The 14,979-nt window shown below is 37.9% G+C and overlaps 1 protein-coding gene across 1 annotated transcript; it reads left to right on the top strand.

Annotated features, from left to right (window-relative positions):
- The first annotated feature begins 3,560 nt into the window (after positions 1–3,560).
- ccdc112 (coiled-coil domain containing 112) lies at positions 3,561–12,643 on the top strand. The gene is made up of 10 exons (XM_088909857.1): positions 3,561–3,611; positions 3,885–4,009; positions 4,971–5,092; positions 5,663–5,752; positions 6,541–6,616; positions 6,832–7,210; positions 9,674–10,090; positions 10,710–10,805; positions 11,819–11,937; positions 12,032–12,643. The coding sequence occupies exons 1-10, from the start codon at positions 3,561–3,563 to the stop codon at positions 12,060–12,062; spliced, it is 1,506 nt and encodes a 501-aa protein (XP_088765983.1). The 3' UTR covers positions 12,063–12,643.
- Positions 12,644–14,979: the final 2,336 nt, after the last annotated feature.

Raw genomic sequence — 14,979 nt, 5'->3', positions numbered from 1 at the left:
TGTGTTACAAGTCACATTTGGTTCTGAAATCAAGCGGGTAGTTCACTCAGCCAGGTGACAGGAGAAAGTTTTACGGTCACAAATGATGGATGAAGGTCACACTGCAGCTACCGTGCAAACTTAAGCTGATCTGTTTTTCTGTGCACTCTCCTTCAGTCCCTGCCAAACATACGGGTCAGTTACAGGATGTGTTTGGTTCTTCATATTAGAGAAGTATTCCTGGAACAGAAGTGTGCTGTGTCAATGTAATTTCACAACCTTTGTAAATTTATGGATATGTACAGTAAGTGCGTGTTATTTCAACTTCAGAGATTTGTTAGTAGATTCTTTCACACGCGTTGTTTTTTTCAAATAATGATTCAATGATGCGGAACTGTGCTCCTTTCATTTTCCTTTTAATATAATCTACGAAAAACAAAAAAAAACTTGATAATAATTTTAAAAAATAAAAAATAATTTTAAAAATTAAATGCAGAGCATAAAGACGAAAGTTGTCTTGTATGTAGTCCTTCAGGGTCGCAGTGTGCATGGCAGGAATTGCAATCATTCATCCCCTCGATCAGATTATGAAGACCTGAAACTCCTACTAATCACTTTGGCAAAATGACCAGACGAGGCGCTTCTTTGTCCTCATTTCTATTTTAGACCAGCAGCCAGCCGATTAAGGAGTTCAACTAATTAAAGTATGATGTTACTTTTTAAAGGAGAACTGAAACAATAGTACAATAATTTGATATTGTTTCAGTTCGCCTTCAAAAATCTAACATCACACTTTATAATTGCTGTTCTCTGACTCACGGCAGCTAAAATCTCAATGTGGTGCTTCTGTAGCTCTCGTTCGCTTACCAGGGTGAGATTTACAGTACGTCAAGGTCCTGCAGGCATGTGACTGGTGCCTCAGTCTGAGACTTTAATCCCTGCTCATTCTCATTTGCTGAGGTGCAGATGAAAATAGGAAACTGTCGCAACTGTTGGTCTTTAAATCCGTGGGGACCTGTTGCTGTTTACATCGTGAGGGTAAAGCCGACTTGATACTGAGAAACGATATACAAAACATGTTTCACTCCGTATCGGATTTCACTGTTCTTATGAAGGTGCTCCATTTCACCTTTTGCTCGAACCCCTAGGTGTCCAGAACAAAATAAAATAAAATTTTGGCAGTCAAAATTAAATAATTAAGAACATAAGGTTGCAAATGAAAGGAGGTCATTTGGTCCATGCTGTAAAAGAACAAGGTGTGATTGAAAGAAAATTGTGTTTACTGCTTCTTAACTCATACAATAAAAGACCTCTTTAAACTTTGTGAACTAATTATCATCTGGCTGTGGTATCCATTTTGTAATTAATGTTATTATTAAACTTATAATAATAAAATCAGCATCATGCACAATTATGATCAGCATTACAAAAATACATGCTGGGCCAAACAACTTTGTATGCTGATCAGACGTTTGACCTTCTTGTGAGAATATTTTCCTGTATTTCATAATCCTGGTTCTAGGGCAACAAGAATGAAATCTAGCATGTCACAGTACTGTCTGAGCTCAAGCAAACAAACTGTTACTTAATACTTAAAGTATACAAGTGGATAACATCTTTTTTCCCAAATTATTTTCAAAAGTTTTACAATATATTTGTTGTCTTAAAAATATGATCTTTTGTAAGCATACAAAGCTGATATTTCCATTCTTGTACTTAATAAACACAGAACACATGGAAAAATAGCACGTATCCTGGAGACAAAAAAATATCTTAAAGTTATTGAAAGCGTAGTTTAAGCAATTTTTATATTTTAAAATGTTTTCTGCACACTACTCTTTCAGAAATAAACTCTTCTACAGCTGTTATTTTCAAGAAAATCAGAAAACAGATCTCTGTTATAACTTGGATATCAAATAAAGATGTAGGTAGGAATGACACTGTGTCTAATACTCCAAAAAGACGTTCTCTTTATGATGTAAAAACCCAATGGGTAAAGTCCTCACTGGACAATTAAAAAATAAACCTAAATAGGAGAGCATCTAGAACAGGCTTTATTGAAATTTTAACCCTATTCTGCTAAAAGCTGAAACGATTCTACAACACACACGAGCTATTTAAATGTTTCAATAAACTAAATGAAGAGTATTTAAAAGCAAAAGACTCAATAGTGCACCTGGACCAAGACCGTAACGCTTCCAAACACCTTTCACTTTGCGAATGATCTCCAGCTCTAATTCTGATTTCTTAGCACCCTCTCATGGCAAAAGGTGATTAAAACATTTTGAACTCGGTATTTTCTACAGGTCGGCTTACTATGTATACAAATAAATGTAAATGCGTTAGTTATGATAGTTTCTTATCAGCAGCTCGTTCTACTGGATTTTATACCCAAACTTGAATTAAGCATATTAATTAACTGTGTATTGTATCGATTTATTTTCAGTGAATAAAGAGCGTTTCATCTGTATCAGTTCCTTTATACTGTACAACTTGCCAAATCAGTTTCATATTAATATCACAGCGTCACAAAAATTAAGACATCTTTTATCATCTCCCAAAGCACTAAGTCAATACAATACTGAATTAAAACATACAAAGAACAGAGAAAATGCGAAAAATAATAATATAGGAATGGTAAACCAAATCAAAATGTCTTTCCCTAGCCTTATGTAGAGACTGTCCCAGAGGAAACTGTTCCATCACAAACAGGTGTTTTACTTTACTCAGCCCTATGATACAATATATGTTGAGCGTCAGTTTTAAGCCACTTTATAGTACAGTATTTTTTTTACAGTTATCAGTGGGAAGTATTTCAGCTCTATGCTATCTGCACTCTTCTCCACCCCAAGCGACTAGTTATTATTAAAGGGTTTGCCCTCCTCCCCACTGACAGCTGATGTGAGGTGAGCGTCCTGGCGCACTTTTATCATTATTAAAATAATAATAAACATCCAAAAGTCACACAGCTAAGAATGAATCTAGGAACTACTTCAAAGAGAAACAGACCTTGACAAAGTATTGGCTCAGTGAACCCAGGCTGGCCATACCAATTGGACAACACAGGCAGACCTGGTCACCCAGAGAGAACAGTGTCCTCCCACCACTAGAGCAGGGAGCTACAAGAAATATTCGGAGATTAGAGATACATTCTTCCCCGAAATAACAAATCAGATCCCAGGATCACCACACTTGCCAGGATCAGAACAGCTTTCAATCCTGCTGGGGGGGTTGTAGGAAGGTATGCTGTACTGTGATCTCTCACAGACTGAGGAATAGAGAGCGTGCCTCTCAGAAATAAAAACAAGGAGAAGAAAAAGAAGAACAGTCTGTACTAAATCTAAAGGTTTGCGAATTCTTACTGCTTTGCCACCACTTTAATTAATCAAAATCATCAAAAAAAGTATTATGAATCTGAATTTGAGATGCAAACGTGTGATTACTGCGCCGCTGCTTGATGTCGATTCACACTCCAAACGCAGTTGTCTATTCTCGCCACTAGGTGCGCAGTTTACTCCCCGCTGTGTCGGCCTCAACATTTGTGACTGGAAAGAGAAGTTTTTTTTCAATCCGGCTCCAACATGGCTGCCTTAACAACCGCGGCGTCAGCGGAGACCTGTTTTGAGGTACAGGTAAACTCTCTTCAGCTTTTGATCATTTGTAGTATTGCGAATCATGAAACACAGCGCCTAACAATGTTATAAATGTAGTTGAAATGCCTTATGTTTTATATAAAATTTGACACAATCTAAAAAACAGATGGATTTCTGTTAGTTCTATGGTTCACCTCATACAGCACTGCTGGTGAAGACGTAAATATAATGTTTCACTGAAAGCTATGACTATATGTTTTTATAGCTTTGTTTTAAAAAATGTTAATGTCTAGCTGTGTTTTATTTTTACAGGATGACAATGAATTCCAACCTACTAGCTGTCATGATAAAGAGTTTTACATACAGAGTTGGAAAGCGAAAGCTGCTCAGTCAAAGAAAGTAGAATTCATCCGAGAGGCAGACAAACTGAAAAACCAGTATGTAATCGTCTAATACTACGACAAAGTCTGGTGTTTTACTTTTACCCTTTCTGTACTCCACATCTTCATCTGGTACAGGGATGCGTATGCTTTATCATAAGAATTGCTTGTATTTACAGTATGTAATAGCGATTTGCATCTAAAAAAATCCTACACGCTTCACAGAGAACTGAGGTTTTTGCACCGAACCACTACACAGCAGATGAGGTAGAGAAGTGAAAAATCCGTTGATCCGTTGATTCATTTGAAGTCTGTGTTCCTGACAGAAGCGAGACCGATTTAATTAAGATTTATCAAGGGGGAACCTACGGTATGTCAGGCTGTGCGAGCCCAAAACAGATTATTTTAACAGGTAAATCAATGAAGAGCAGCACATTTACAATGATGATGTGGAAACCCATTTATGCAATGTGAAGGCGGGTCCAACCTGGGTTTTCAAACCATAAAGGTCAAGAGGCCCTAATCATTATTCTATGCTGCTGCCCTAAATTGAAATAAACTAGGACACAGGGATCACCACACCTGTTCTCATGAACAGTGGCACTGTGGTCTCTGTTACCTACAGAGGATCTGTAAATTCTGGTTCAGAGAGAAGAGTCCAGAGTTCGTGGCTAACTGGTCCATGACTGTTCTGATGTTACTGGGATAGAGGGGCTTGGTCTTTTCCTCCATATATATATATCAGTAGATGTGCTGTACTTTATATGTGTATTAGTGTTTCATGCTACAGTAATTAGTTATTAGTTCATTATATTAAAAATGGAAAGGACTTAATTATATTTCAGGAAGAGTCATTGGGGCAAAATGGAATTGTGCGAGAGAGACAGATATTTATGGATACTGTAATTTATTAATTAAGTATATAATTTATATTACTTTCATAACGTCAAGTTCCAAGCCATAACTGGTGATTCACCTCAGAAAATCCATTTTAACTTCTATGAAACTGTCATTTCAGGATTGCCAAACTTGAAAAAGACAGAAATGTGACCGTTTATAACAAAAAGAATGATTTCAGAAATGAGTTTGGAACTTTGGAAGAAGTGGACCTCAAACTGATGAATAACAGGAAAAGTGAAAGTAAGTTAAATAAATGGAATGATGTACAAATGTTATTTTTATTTAACATTTACAGTACATTAGAACATATTAAAAACTTCCTATTAAACAGTACTTAAAACATGCTTTCTTATTGACTGCATTCAGGATATTCATACACATCTTAATTTGTTTCCCATTTACATTGGTAATTTTATCAACCTGCATAGCTTAATGGGTCTTGGCTTTACAAAATATTTTTTATATCTACATTTACATATTCTAATAAACTCATTATTATAAATCATCTAAATTTTGTATTATTGTTTGATCCAGTCCTCTTAGAAGCACTGTTAAAAGGATTGTACAGTATATTTATTTTTTGTATTCCCTTGCAATTGTGCATAATATAGTTTTCACTTGGAGAACTGAAATTAATTTATATATTCCTACATCTTTTTTTTGGGGTGTGATGAGCTGTTGAAAGAAGAGAAGATGTGCTTTATTTGTATATAAACAAAGCAAATGTCTTCTGATCCTTTTGATTGGAATTAAAAGTGCCTGTAAGTGTACAAAGTCATTATTGTTCTCACTGCATTTTATTTCTGACAGAGGATAAACTTCAGCAACAACTCGTCAAAATCCATAACAGTGTGAAGAGATTTCAAAGACAGCTGCAGGATGTGAAGCCCACTCCAGACTGTATGGCAGCTTATTCTACAGTTTAAGACATGCAAGAACGTTAGCTGTTTTCCTTGATAATGTGCAGGCTTGCAAAATAAATTAACCAGTTTTAATTATGAGCTCTTCTAAAGAATTGTTAAGTGCTAGATGTATAAACTGTTAGAAAAGCAGAAGGTGAAATGGGTTTAAAATTGATTTGAGTTTTTTAAAAATTTGTCTGCATTACTAAACTAGATTAAGGAGGCGTGCTATTGTGGTTTTCTCAAATGTAAAGAAAGTCAAGGTATCTTTCATCTAAGTTACATTCTATGTTTAATATGCTGCCTTATGTTTTCTGATGTCATGCTTTTATTTGTAATTGACTATTAAGTAGTAGTAGTATTCCAATGTGCTTGGTAAATTCAAAACAAGCCATTTCTGGCAGTAGTCCATTGCGATCTTTAATTTGTGCTACAATATCCTATAATTTTTATGCTACTTTTTATTTCAATTGTTGTGCTGTTCTTAGAGATAGTTAAGATTTATTAGATCAAATTAAATGTGGTTTTGAATTTCACCTTGATGCTTACCTTATTTGGTTTACTGCACACATGAAATCACTAAGCTTATATGTTAAAAGATTTGCAAAGTAACTATGGTTGATGTGGTAGTGCGTTCTTCCCACTATACAGTATATTAACTTTTTATATTTAAGTTTATTATGACAGTCAATGTGGTACATTTTAATTATGTTGCATATATTGTGATTTTAAATATCATTTATCATACTGACTGCTCAACTGTATAAAACATTTTTAATATTTTAGATATTGGAAAACTGAAGGAAGTAATGGAAGAAGTTGAAAACTCTATTAATAATTTCAAAGAAGAACAGCGGCAAATGTAAGTAAATATAACAGAACAAATCACTGCAAAATGTCCTGTGTTGTCCTTTGTTTAAAGACATTATTCATGTTAGTGAACTATTGTCATGTATTATTCTGGTTGTCCTCTTAGCTACACTATTGAAAGTGTTGTATTTTTGTTTGTTCTTTGCAATCGGGCAGAATAAATAGCTGTCCGGCTAGAGAACTGGAATGAATCTCAACTCTTTTTAGTTATGATGAGCTCTTGAACGAAGAGAAGACGTGCGCTCAGGAAATCCTGGCCTTGGAGAAGAAGATCGATACCTGGGCTTCAGCAGTAGCTGCTCCACCGAAGACCTGTGCCAAGGTCCCACTCGCCAAGTCGATCGAGGAGCACCTGCCTGCTGAAGTGGCGGAGCTTGAAAAGTTCCTGCAGCAGACGGGAGGGAGGCAGGGCGGCTGGGATGACTTTGATCATCAGAACTTCCTAAGAGTCTGGACAAAGCACAGCGGGAAGCCAGCATACCTGAAGGAAGCACTGATGTATCTTCCGGGCAGAACTGAGAAAGAGATTAAACTGCATGAAAACTGGTATCACGAGTTTCTTTTCCTTGAAGAAAGGAAAAAAGAGGTAGGATTTTTTTTGTTTAATTTTAGCTTGGCCCCACTGCTCTCTAATCCTTTCTTCATTAATTTCAAACAGTTAGGCACACGCGGGTGCGTATGAGATTTTGTGATTTCCCTTCCAAACTCGTGCTTTATTTCAAATTAATTCTCGCGTGCAATATCGACAGTTCTTAACCTTTCAAGACGCTGCCCTCCAGACTTATTCTTGCGCCGAAACAGGAACAAAACATAACAGATTTACAGGATGGATAATGCTTAAGGAATTCTAAAAATGGTATGCGCTAATCTTTATAGCTTTGCATTGATAAAAGCCCATTTTATCATTCTTTACATTGGGAACATATGAGGGTTACATTCATTCACATCTCCATAGTTAGTATTTTGTAAATCCTATAAGATCCTCTGGCGTGACTTATACTGACAAGATGCCTCCTGTGCCATGAAGTTCTCATCTGAGGGGAGATTTGTGACCATTCCTGTGACCGTTGCAACATGTTGTTTCCAGTCTACCTGAAGACTCCAGTTTGCGTAGATCTCTGTGGCCTTTGCACTTACAGTTGCCTTCCCAAGCCACTTGTCTCGCAGCCCATGTTGGCTAGATCCATTTGTGCTCTCAAGCCAGTATGGTTGCCACTATACCAGTAGCCTTAATTTTTAAGAGTGAGCACTTTGAAAGATAGTAGTTCTTGTGGATTCTTTAATAGCTCTCCCCCAGCTTCTGGAGGTCAATGGCTGGGCTTTACAGAGCGGTCTAATCTTGACAATAATAATGCATCGTATGGTTCAATGTCTTCCATTTGTTACCTGCTTCTATGTCCCTGGGAAACTGGAAACCTGCAGAGACATCTGTAAAATTGTGTTGGATTTTATAGAAAGCAATAATGAGAGGTGTGAATAAATGCCACCCTCTTGTTTCCTGAAATTCAGTTATTTATGACAACTACTGCTTTGCTCGGTGCAATCCTATTATGTTCACAGTGCAATATTTCAATTTTTTTACAATACAATCTGTAAATCTTTTTTATGTGAAGATCTTTCGGTGGGAGAACGGATAAATCTGAATGGCTATACAAAACAGATATTAAAAGTAATATCATGGAGCTGTCTAAGAAACCACTGTTCCAGTGCTAGGAGTTGCACTTTTTTGTTCAGTGGTCTAGCATGAACTGTGATTCATCTGAGAACACTGAGTGTTACAACTGGACTGTGGCACGTTGTGGATAATATTTGATGATTCCTTGCATTTATACGGTGCTTTTCATTGCAAAACATCTATAAGAGGGGACTACTTCACCCACCACTGAAGTGCAGCACCCACCTGAGTGATATATTCCAGCCTTTAGCCCCAGTGCACAGGAGTTCAGGTAGACAAGTGAGAAACTCCTTCACTATTTGAATTAAGGGGGAACTTTAGGAAGTTCAGGTGATACAAGCCCTTGGAGGAATTTGGTCAGGATTCTGGGGGTAACAACCCCACTCTTCAGTTCAGTTTATTTGTCATACGCACAAGTGAAATTACATGCTTATTTACATGTATGCTCCAATACGAAGGCATTAATAAATCACCAAAACATAAACACAGAACAGCAGCAGCAACAGCTGAATAACATACAGCTTTAAAAAAGGCAACTCAGCACAAGCCGTGTGAGAAGAGAATAAAAAAACATCAGTGTGAGTCAGTGTTGGGGTACAGTTCAGTAATTTGACAGCTTGTGGGAAGAAAATGTCTCTGAATCTGGAAGTTCGTGCCTTCATGCTTCCATAACTCTTACCACAGGGAAGGGGGAAGAAAAGTGAGAAACCAGGATGACCGGTATCCTAAGCAGTACTTCCAGCCTTCCTGAGACAGCGAGTAGTGAAAATGTCCACAGTAGAGGGGAGCTGTACTCCAGTGATGGACAGGGCTGACCTGATCACCCCCCTGTAACGCCTTCCGGTCAGACAACGAGCTGCTGCCAAACCACACTGTAATCTCACACGTGAAAACACTCTCAATAGCGCACCCGTAAAATGTGGTAAGGACAGTTGAAGACAGGCCAAGTTTTTTCAGCTGTCTGAGGAAAGTAGTGCTTTCTCTATAGCTCCAGTTACATGCTGGGACCATGTTAAAGCATCAGTGATGAAGGTACCCTGGAACTTGAAGCTGCTAACCATCTCTACAGCCACCCCATTGACGTGAATAGGCACTTTTCTCTTTTTGTAAACGTCATGGGATCATTAATGACCACAGAGTCAGAACTGAGGTTTAGAGTCTGACCTGAAAGATGGTGTCCCCTACAGTACGTAGTCAGTTTGTTGCCATAATGGGGAATGTGGGCTTTTTTAGAAACTGTGCTCCAGTGGGAAGAGCGCCACCTGCTGTAGCTGTCCTCCAGTACCCCTCCCGGGCAATCCCAGCCTTTCTGGGAATCCTGCTGTCCGGCAGCTGTGCGGTCCCCGGGTCGGCTCACTTGTGTACGTCCTCCAGGCGATAGCGAAGTGGCAGAGTAAGAGGCGACGGGAGAAGGAGGAGCTGCTGAAGCAGAAGGAGACATCCGAAGGAGAGCTGGCGAGACAGCAGGCGGCGCGAGAGGAGGCCCGGCGGAAGAGAGAGGAGCAGGAGAGGAGGGAGAAGGAGGCCCAGCTGCAGGACTGGAGGGGGCAGAAGGAGCTGCAGCGGCGCCGGGAGGAGCAGCAGCGGCTCCGGGAGGAGGCGCTCCAGAGGAGGCGCGAGAAAGAGGAGCGGCGGCGGCAGCTGGAGGTGCGGCTGGCGGCGGAAGAGTACGCGCGGCAGAAGAGGGAGCGGGAAGACCGCCTCCGGGTTGAAAACGAGCTGCGAGAAAGGGCGGAGCTGGAGGAGAAGAGGAGGCAGGCCGCCAGTGAGATTGTGAAATTCCAAGAGCGGGTAAGTCCTAACAGTGATTTGTGAGTTTCCAAAAACAAATGACTTAATTATAGGCCATTTTCTTTTACAAAATGAAGCCTGGATGAATGGTGAGTTAATAACATGGACAAGAATGTATATAGAGGTAGAGTATTTAACAGAGCATGGCCAGCAGCTATATCACCCTGCAGCTTACAACTGGCAGCCCACTGAAGCTCAGCAGGTGTGAGCCTGGTCAGTACCTGGATGGGAGACCTGGAAAAAGTAAGGTTGCTGCTGGAAGAGGTGTTAGTGGGGCCAGTGGGGGGCGCTCACCCTGCAGTCTGTGTGGGTCCTAATGCCCCAGTATAGTGATGGGGGACACTATAGTGCAAAAAGCATCCTGACTCTCATTAAAAATCCCTGGGTGTTTCTCGAAAAGTATCGCAAAATCTTTTTAGGGACATTAATGCTGTCCATTTAGAAAAAAAATTGAACAATGTCTTCAAAAATGAATTTATGACTTGGGAAGGGACAGTATATAAGATGATCCCTTAGATTTGAAGGACTAGTGTTGGTTACCAGTGTCTTAAACGGACATGTTAACATGCAGGAATTCAAGATTTTCTGGACTAATAGTTACAATTATTGTCATCCTCAGGATCTCCTCAAATTAGAGGTCAAGCTACAAGAAAAACAAGCAAAGGAGGAGGATAAAGCTGAGCGTGAGAAAAGACTTGCCAAGCTAAAAGAGAAGGTGAGGAGGTACAATAGCAATGCATCTTGAAAACCAGGTCTTGAAATGTCAACACGCTCTCTTGTTGAGAACAGGACCTCTAGGAAAGAGTGGGGTATGTAACTGTATGAAGTTCTGGATCTGCCTGCCAGTGCAGTTGGAAACAACATGCAAAACCATACATATTCACACTTTAGATATTTGTTAAATATTGAATTCTCCACCATTAGCATGATATTTTTGGAAACCCTCAAGGGTTGTCTTTTTTGTCCCTGAGGGCTACTCATCTCACGTGGGCTGTAGGGGCCAGCCACTGTTGTACTAGAACTCACTGTACAACATTGCTGTTCAAGTCCTCTAGGAACTGCTCCCATAGGGTGTATTGCAGGAGTTGCAAAATCAATTTTTCTGATGATTTGAATTTTGTTCCAGGCTGAGTAGTCAGTTAAACTGTACATCTAAAGTGAACTGTATTTCAGCCATTTACAGTGCCTTTAAAAGTTTCCAAATGTTGCTGGGGTACAAATTATACTCCCATGTCTTTTTCCCATCAGAGCAAACCCACATGCTCAGACAAAAATTTTTTTAAAGACAAATTTAGTTACTTGTCAGCAGGTATCGTAAAGAAAGTCAGAAAATAAAACATGCTGCTTGCGTAAGGAGTGGCTGGCTGTTTTGTCTTTACATTTTTTTTCCTGTTTGAGCATGTGAGTTTGCAATAAGAATACTTACTGGAAAAGCACGTTGAAGTATCATTTGGAATCCAGCAATATTCAAAAACTTTTAAAAGAGTTTTTTGCAAGGTACCGTGTCAAGTGAAAAGGTTAGGTTACAATTCAGTTAAGAGGTATTACAGTTTTGTGGTTAATTAAATTGTTAAATGAACAGTATTGAACTCAAAGACAAAGACATTAGGCCCTCCATGTGTTAAGCTTGAGACCCCAGGTATAGAGCATATCTCTTGAACATATAAATGTGTGGCGTATATATCCTTTCTGTACTGAAGAGCCATTCTTATTTTGCTTTAAATAAAGGTGGAAGCTCACATAAGCAGAGATCCCTCAAGACTCTGGAAACCCACAAAGGGCTGGGAAGAACGCACTAAAGAGATCGGTCCAACAGGGGGAGGCCCTGTGTTGCACTTGCCTCATAGGTACGTCTACTGAAACTTGTATTCTCATACTGAAAGATGTTTTTTTTTTTAAATATATATTTAGTTTAACTTATGTTTTTTTTTTCTTTCACAGAGCGGTCCCAAGTTGGAGACAAGGGATATAAGCAGGATTGTTATCACGAAGGAATGAGGATGATCAAACATTGTAGAACAAAATAATGTGATTTCATACCTCAGTTTCAACCATTGTTTTTTTAAATGATGACTTTTGTATATATTATACTGGTGTGACCCTTGAGTCTGTGTATTTTTGTACATTGATCTATAATTCTTTGATAAAATGACTTTTTGTGGGATAAGTTGTTGCAGTATTTATTGTTACTTCTGAGATGTTTTTTTTTAATTGTCTTCTAATCTGTTTTAATTGAATTACATTGTCTTATAATAATCTTGAAGCAGTTGTAAGTTTAGACTACTATAATGGTTAGGCTTTCTAATTATAACATGAAGACAGAAAAGTAAGAGGGGGGACTTTTAGGCTGTAACATTCCCATTCAGCTTTGCAGATTTGTCCAGTTTCACAGGGGCAAATCAACTTTTTTTCATGTAAGAGATACTGTAGTCTCTCACTGCTCAGGATAGAAGATATTAATATTGTACATATAATAGTGTCTGCTTGTCATGTAATGGACATACAGTCTCCATGAACAATATAAATGTAATCCATTCTTCGGTTTTCCATTCAATTTACTGAACAACAGTGGAAGTCCTGATCAGCCATTTCTGTAAGATACTGTATCTGGCTTTGCACCAGAAGGCATTTAATTGAACATTTACATTTATTGTAGTAGTGATTTGTTTTTTACTTTTAATTTGAACAACAAAAAAAAACATTTCTTCTAAGGTTTAAAGGAGTTCAGTGTTTTTTATTCTTTTTTTCCCAGTTTTAAAATGCAATACTGAAGTTTAGAAAACATTGTGCCTACTTGATACATCAATAAATCTGAGTTGTTTTGCATCGAGACCTATAGCATAAAGGTACAATAAACACATGTATATCATGCATTAATATGCAAAAGGAATGATTATTTTTTACGTTTTTCACATTGTTTGTAATTCTTCTATAATATCTTGTTACATAAACCTTTCAAAAGTACCTGAATGCAGTTCTAATTTCATAATTTGTCATTGAGTATTTTTATTATATGTTTAATATTTCTGTGGATCAGGTCCAGCATTGCAATATATAATCAATGGAAAAAGGTGTATAGATGAAACAATCTCTGATAAAAGGGGAATATGGAGTGTTTATTAATATTATTTACATTCTCCTTAATGAAACAGATGACAAGGAAGTAAGACCATACATAATGCTTATTATTTTGGGCAAAGCACCTAACTCAGAATTAAATTAATGAAAAAAAGTTGCCTTTCTTAAAATACTTAATAAACCCCTACTAAACCATAAATCGTGATTTGACAAAGTATTATGCAAACAGTGTAAGTCAGAACCCCTAACTTCTGTGGCTGTCTGGCTACATTTTATTGCGACTGTATGGATAGGATTATTGTTATCATTCCTCGTTCCTGGTGAGTCTTCTGGTAGGTATGAATCTACAGCAGAACTCTGTGAGCCCAAGCATGTAACATTAGTGATGTCACTTCCTAGGCATTTTTTTAGGTAGATTTTTCCACGGTTGATGACCCTTTTGGCATAGTGAAGCTGGCCAATTATTGAGCTGAGCACAGCTGCAAACATAACTTTCTATATGGTTTCCAGTCAAGTAGTAGTGATTTGTTTTTTACTTTTTAATTTGAACAACAAAAGAAAATACAATACAAACAAGAGTACATATGTCAATAACATTGTCAGGGGTGCATATTACAATACAAATACCCATTATGAAAAAAGTTTAAACAGAATAAAGACAATGTCTGCACAGCTTTCATGTTTTTACATTTTGAAATGGTTTTTCAAATGCGCCTTTACGTCCATTTAAAAATGCTCAAACATAGGACTCTTTCCAAACCATTTCACTTTTTGTACAGTAAATAACAACCTGCCAATATAATAATTGTCAATTACAAATGGTATTTTTGTATTATTTCCAATGAGATTGTAGTTTAACATCAGTTTCTTTAAAAATAATATCAATATTAGCCTCTTTTTGTAATACTGTATAACTTTGCAAATCAGACCAGAAGGTTTTTACAGTAGGACATAATTTGTTATTACATCCATAAATCAAAATAGCCTTTTGCTGTAGTCTAATACAAGCTGTAATTTCTTCCATAGTTTCTAATGGACTACTAATGCAATTCCTTAAGAGAATCAAAACTTCCCTAGGGATCGCATTCATTACAGTAAAATATTGATCAGAATTAATAGAAATAGTATATCTGTTAACAAAGTTGGTGTAATTATATATTTCACCATCAACATTAATTAATTATTTAACCCAAACTATGCCACTTTTCTAGAAATTAAAATCCGAAGAACAAACGTGCGTCTCTGGCAAAAAATAAAAATCTGCAGTAAACCTCCAGCAATACAAAAAAGAGCCTTTCGTTTTGTCAAATCACGAATACCGCTGACATTAATAGAACAAAGTGACAAAGATAAAAAACAAACTTTATCAAGAAAAAACTTTTTTTAATGAAAACTGAAGTATATATTTCTTCGAATGAGATGTAAAACTGAGGTCCTGACTCTGTGGTCATTAAAAATCCCAGGGCGTTTCTCGAAAAGAATAAGGGTGCAACCCCGGCGTCCTGGCCAAATTTCCCATTGGCCTTTACCAATCATGGCCTCCTAATAATCCCCATCTATGAAATTAATAGCTGATGTGTGGGGAGCGCTCTGGCTCACTATGGCTGCCGTCGCATCATCCAGGTGGGGCTGCACGTTGATGGTGGTGGAGGGGAGTCCCCATTACCTGTAAAGCGCTTTGAGTGGAGTGTCCAGAAAAGCGCTATATAAGTGTAAGCAATTATTATTTATTTGTAACTCGGGGGTCTTTATTAGTAGTAGTGATTTGTGTCCAAACGCTAACTTTTTTAACGATAAATTAACGTATTTGT

This window comes from Atractosteus spatula, chromosome 3, assembly GCF_055471065.1.
Source record: "Atractosteus spatula isolate fAtrSpa1 chromosome 3, fAtrSpa1.hap1, whole genome shotgun sequence".
In the NCBI taxonomy this organism is placed as follows: Eukaryota; Metazoa; Chordata; class Actinopteri; order Semionotiformes; family Lepisosteidae; genus Atractosteus; species Atractosteus spatula.
This window is presented reverse-complemented; position numbering and strand designations above follow the sequence as displayed.

Bases quoted from the DNA above. Each gene is read 5' to 3' on its own strand.
- ccdc112 (XM_088909857.1), top strand. From the start codon at position 3,561: ATGGCTGCCTTAACAACCGCGGCGTCAGCGGAGACCTGTTTTGAGGTA. The intron at 5,753-6,540 runs GTATGGCAGCTT...TTAATATTTTAG, and splicing joins TGTGAAGCCCACTCCAGACT to ATATTGGAAAACTGAAGGAA. The intron at 10,806-11,818 runs GTGAGGAGGTAC...CTTTAAATAAAG, and splicing joins TTGCCAAGCTAAAAGAGAAG to GTGGAAGCTCACATAAGCAG.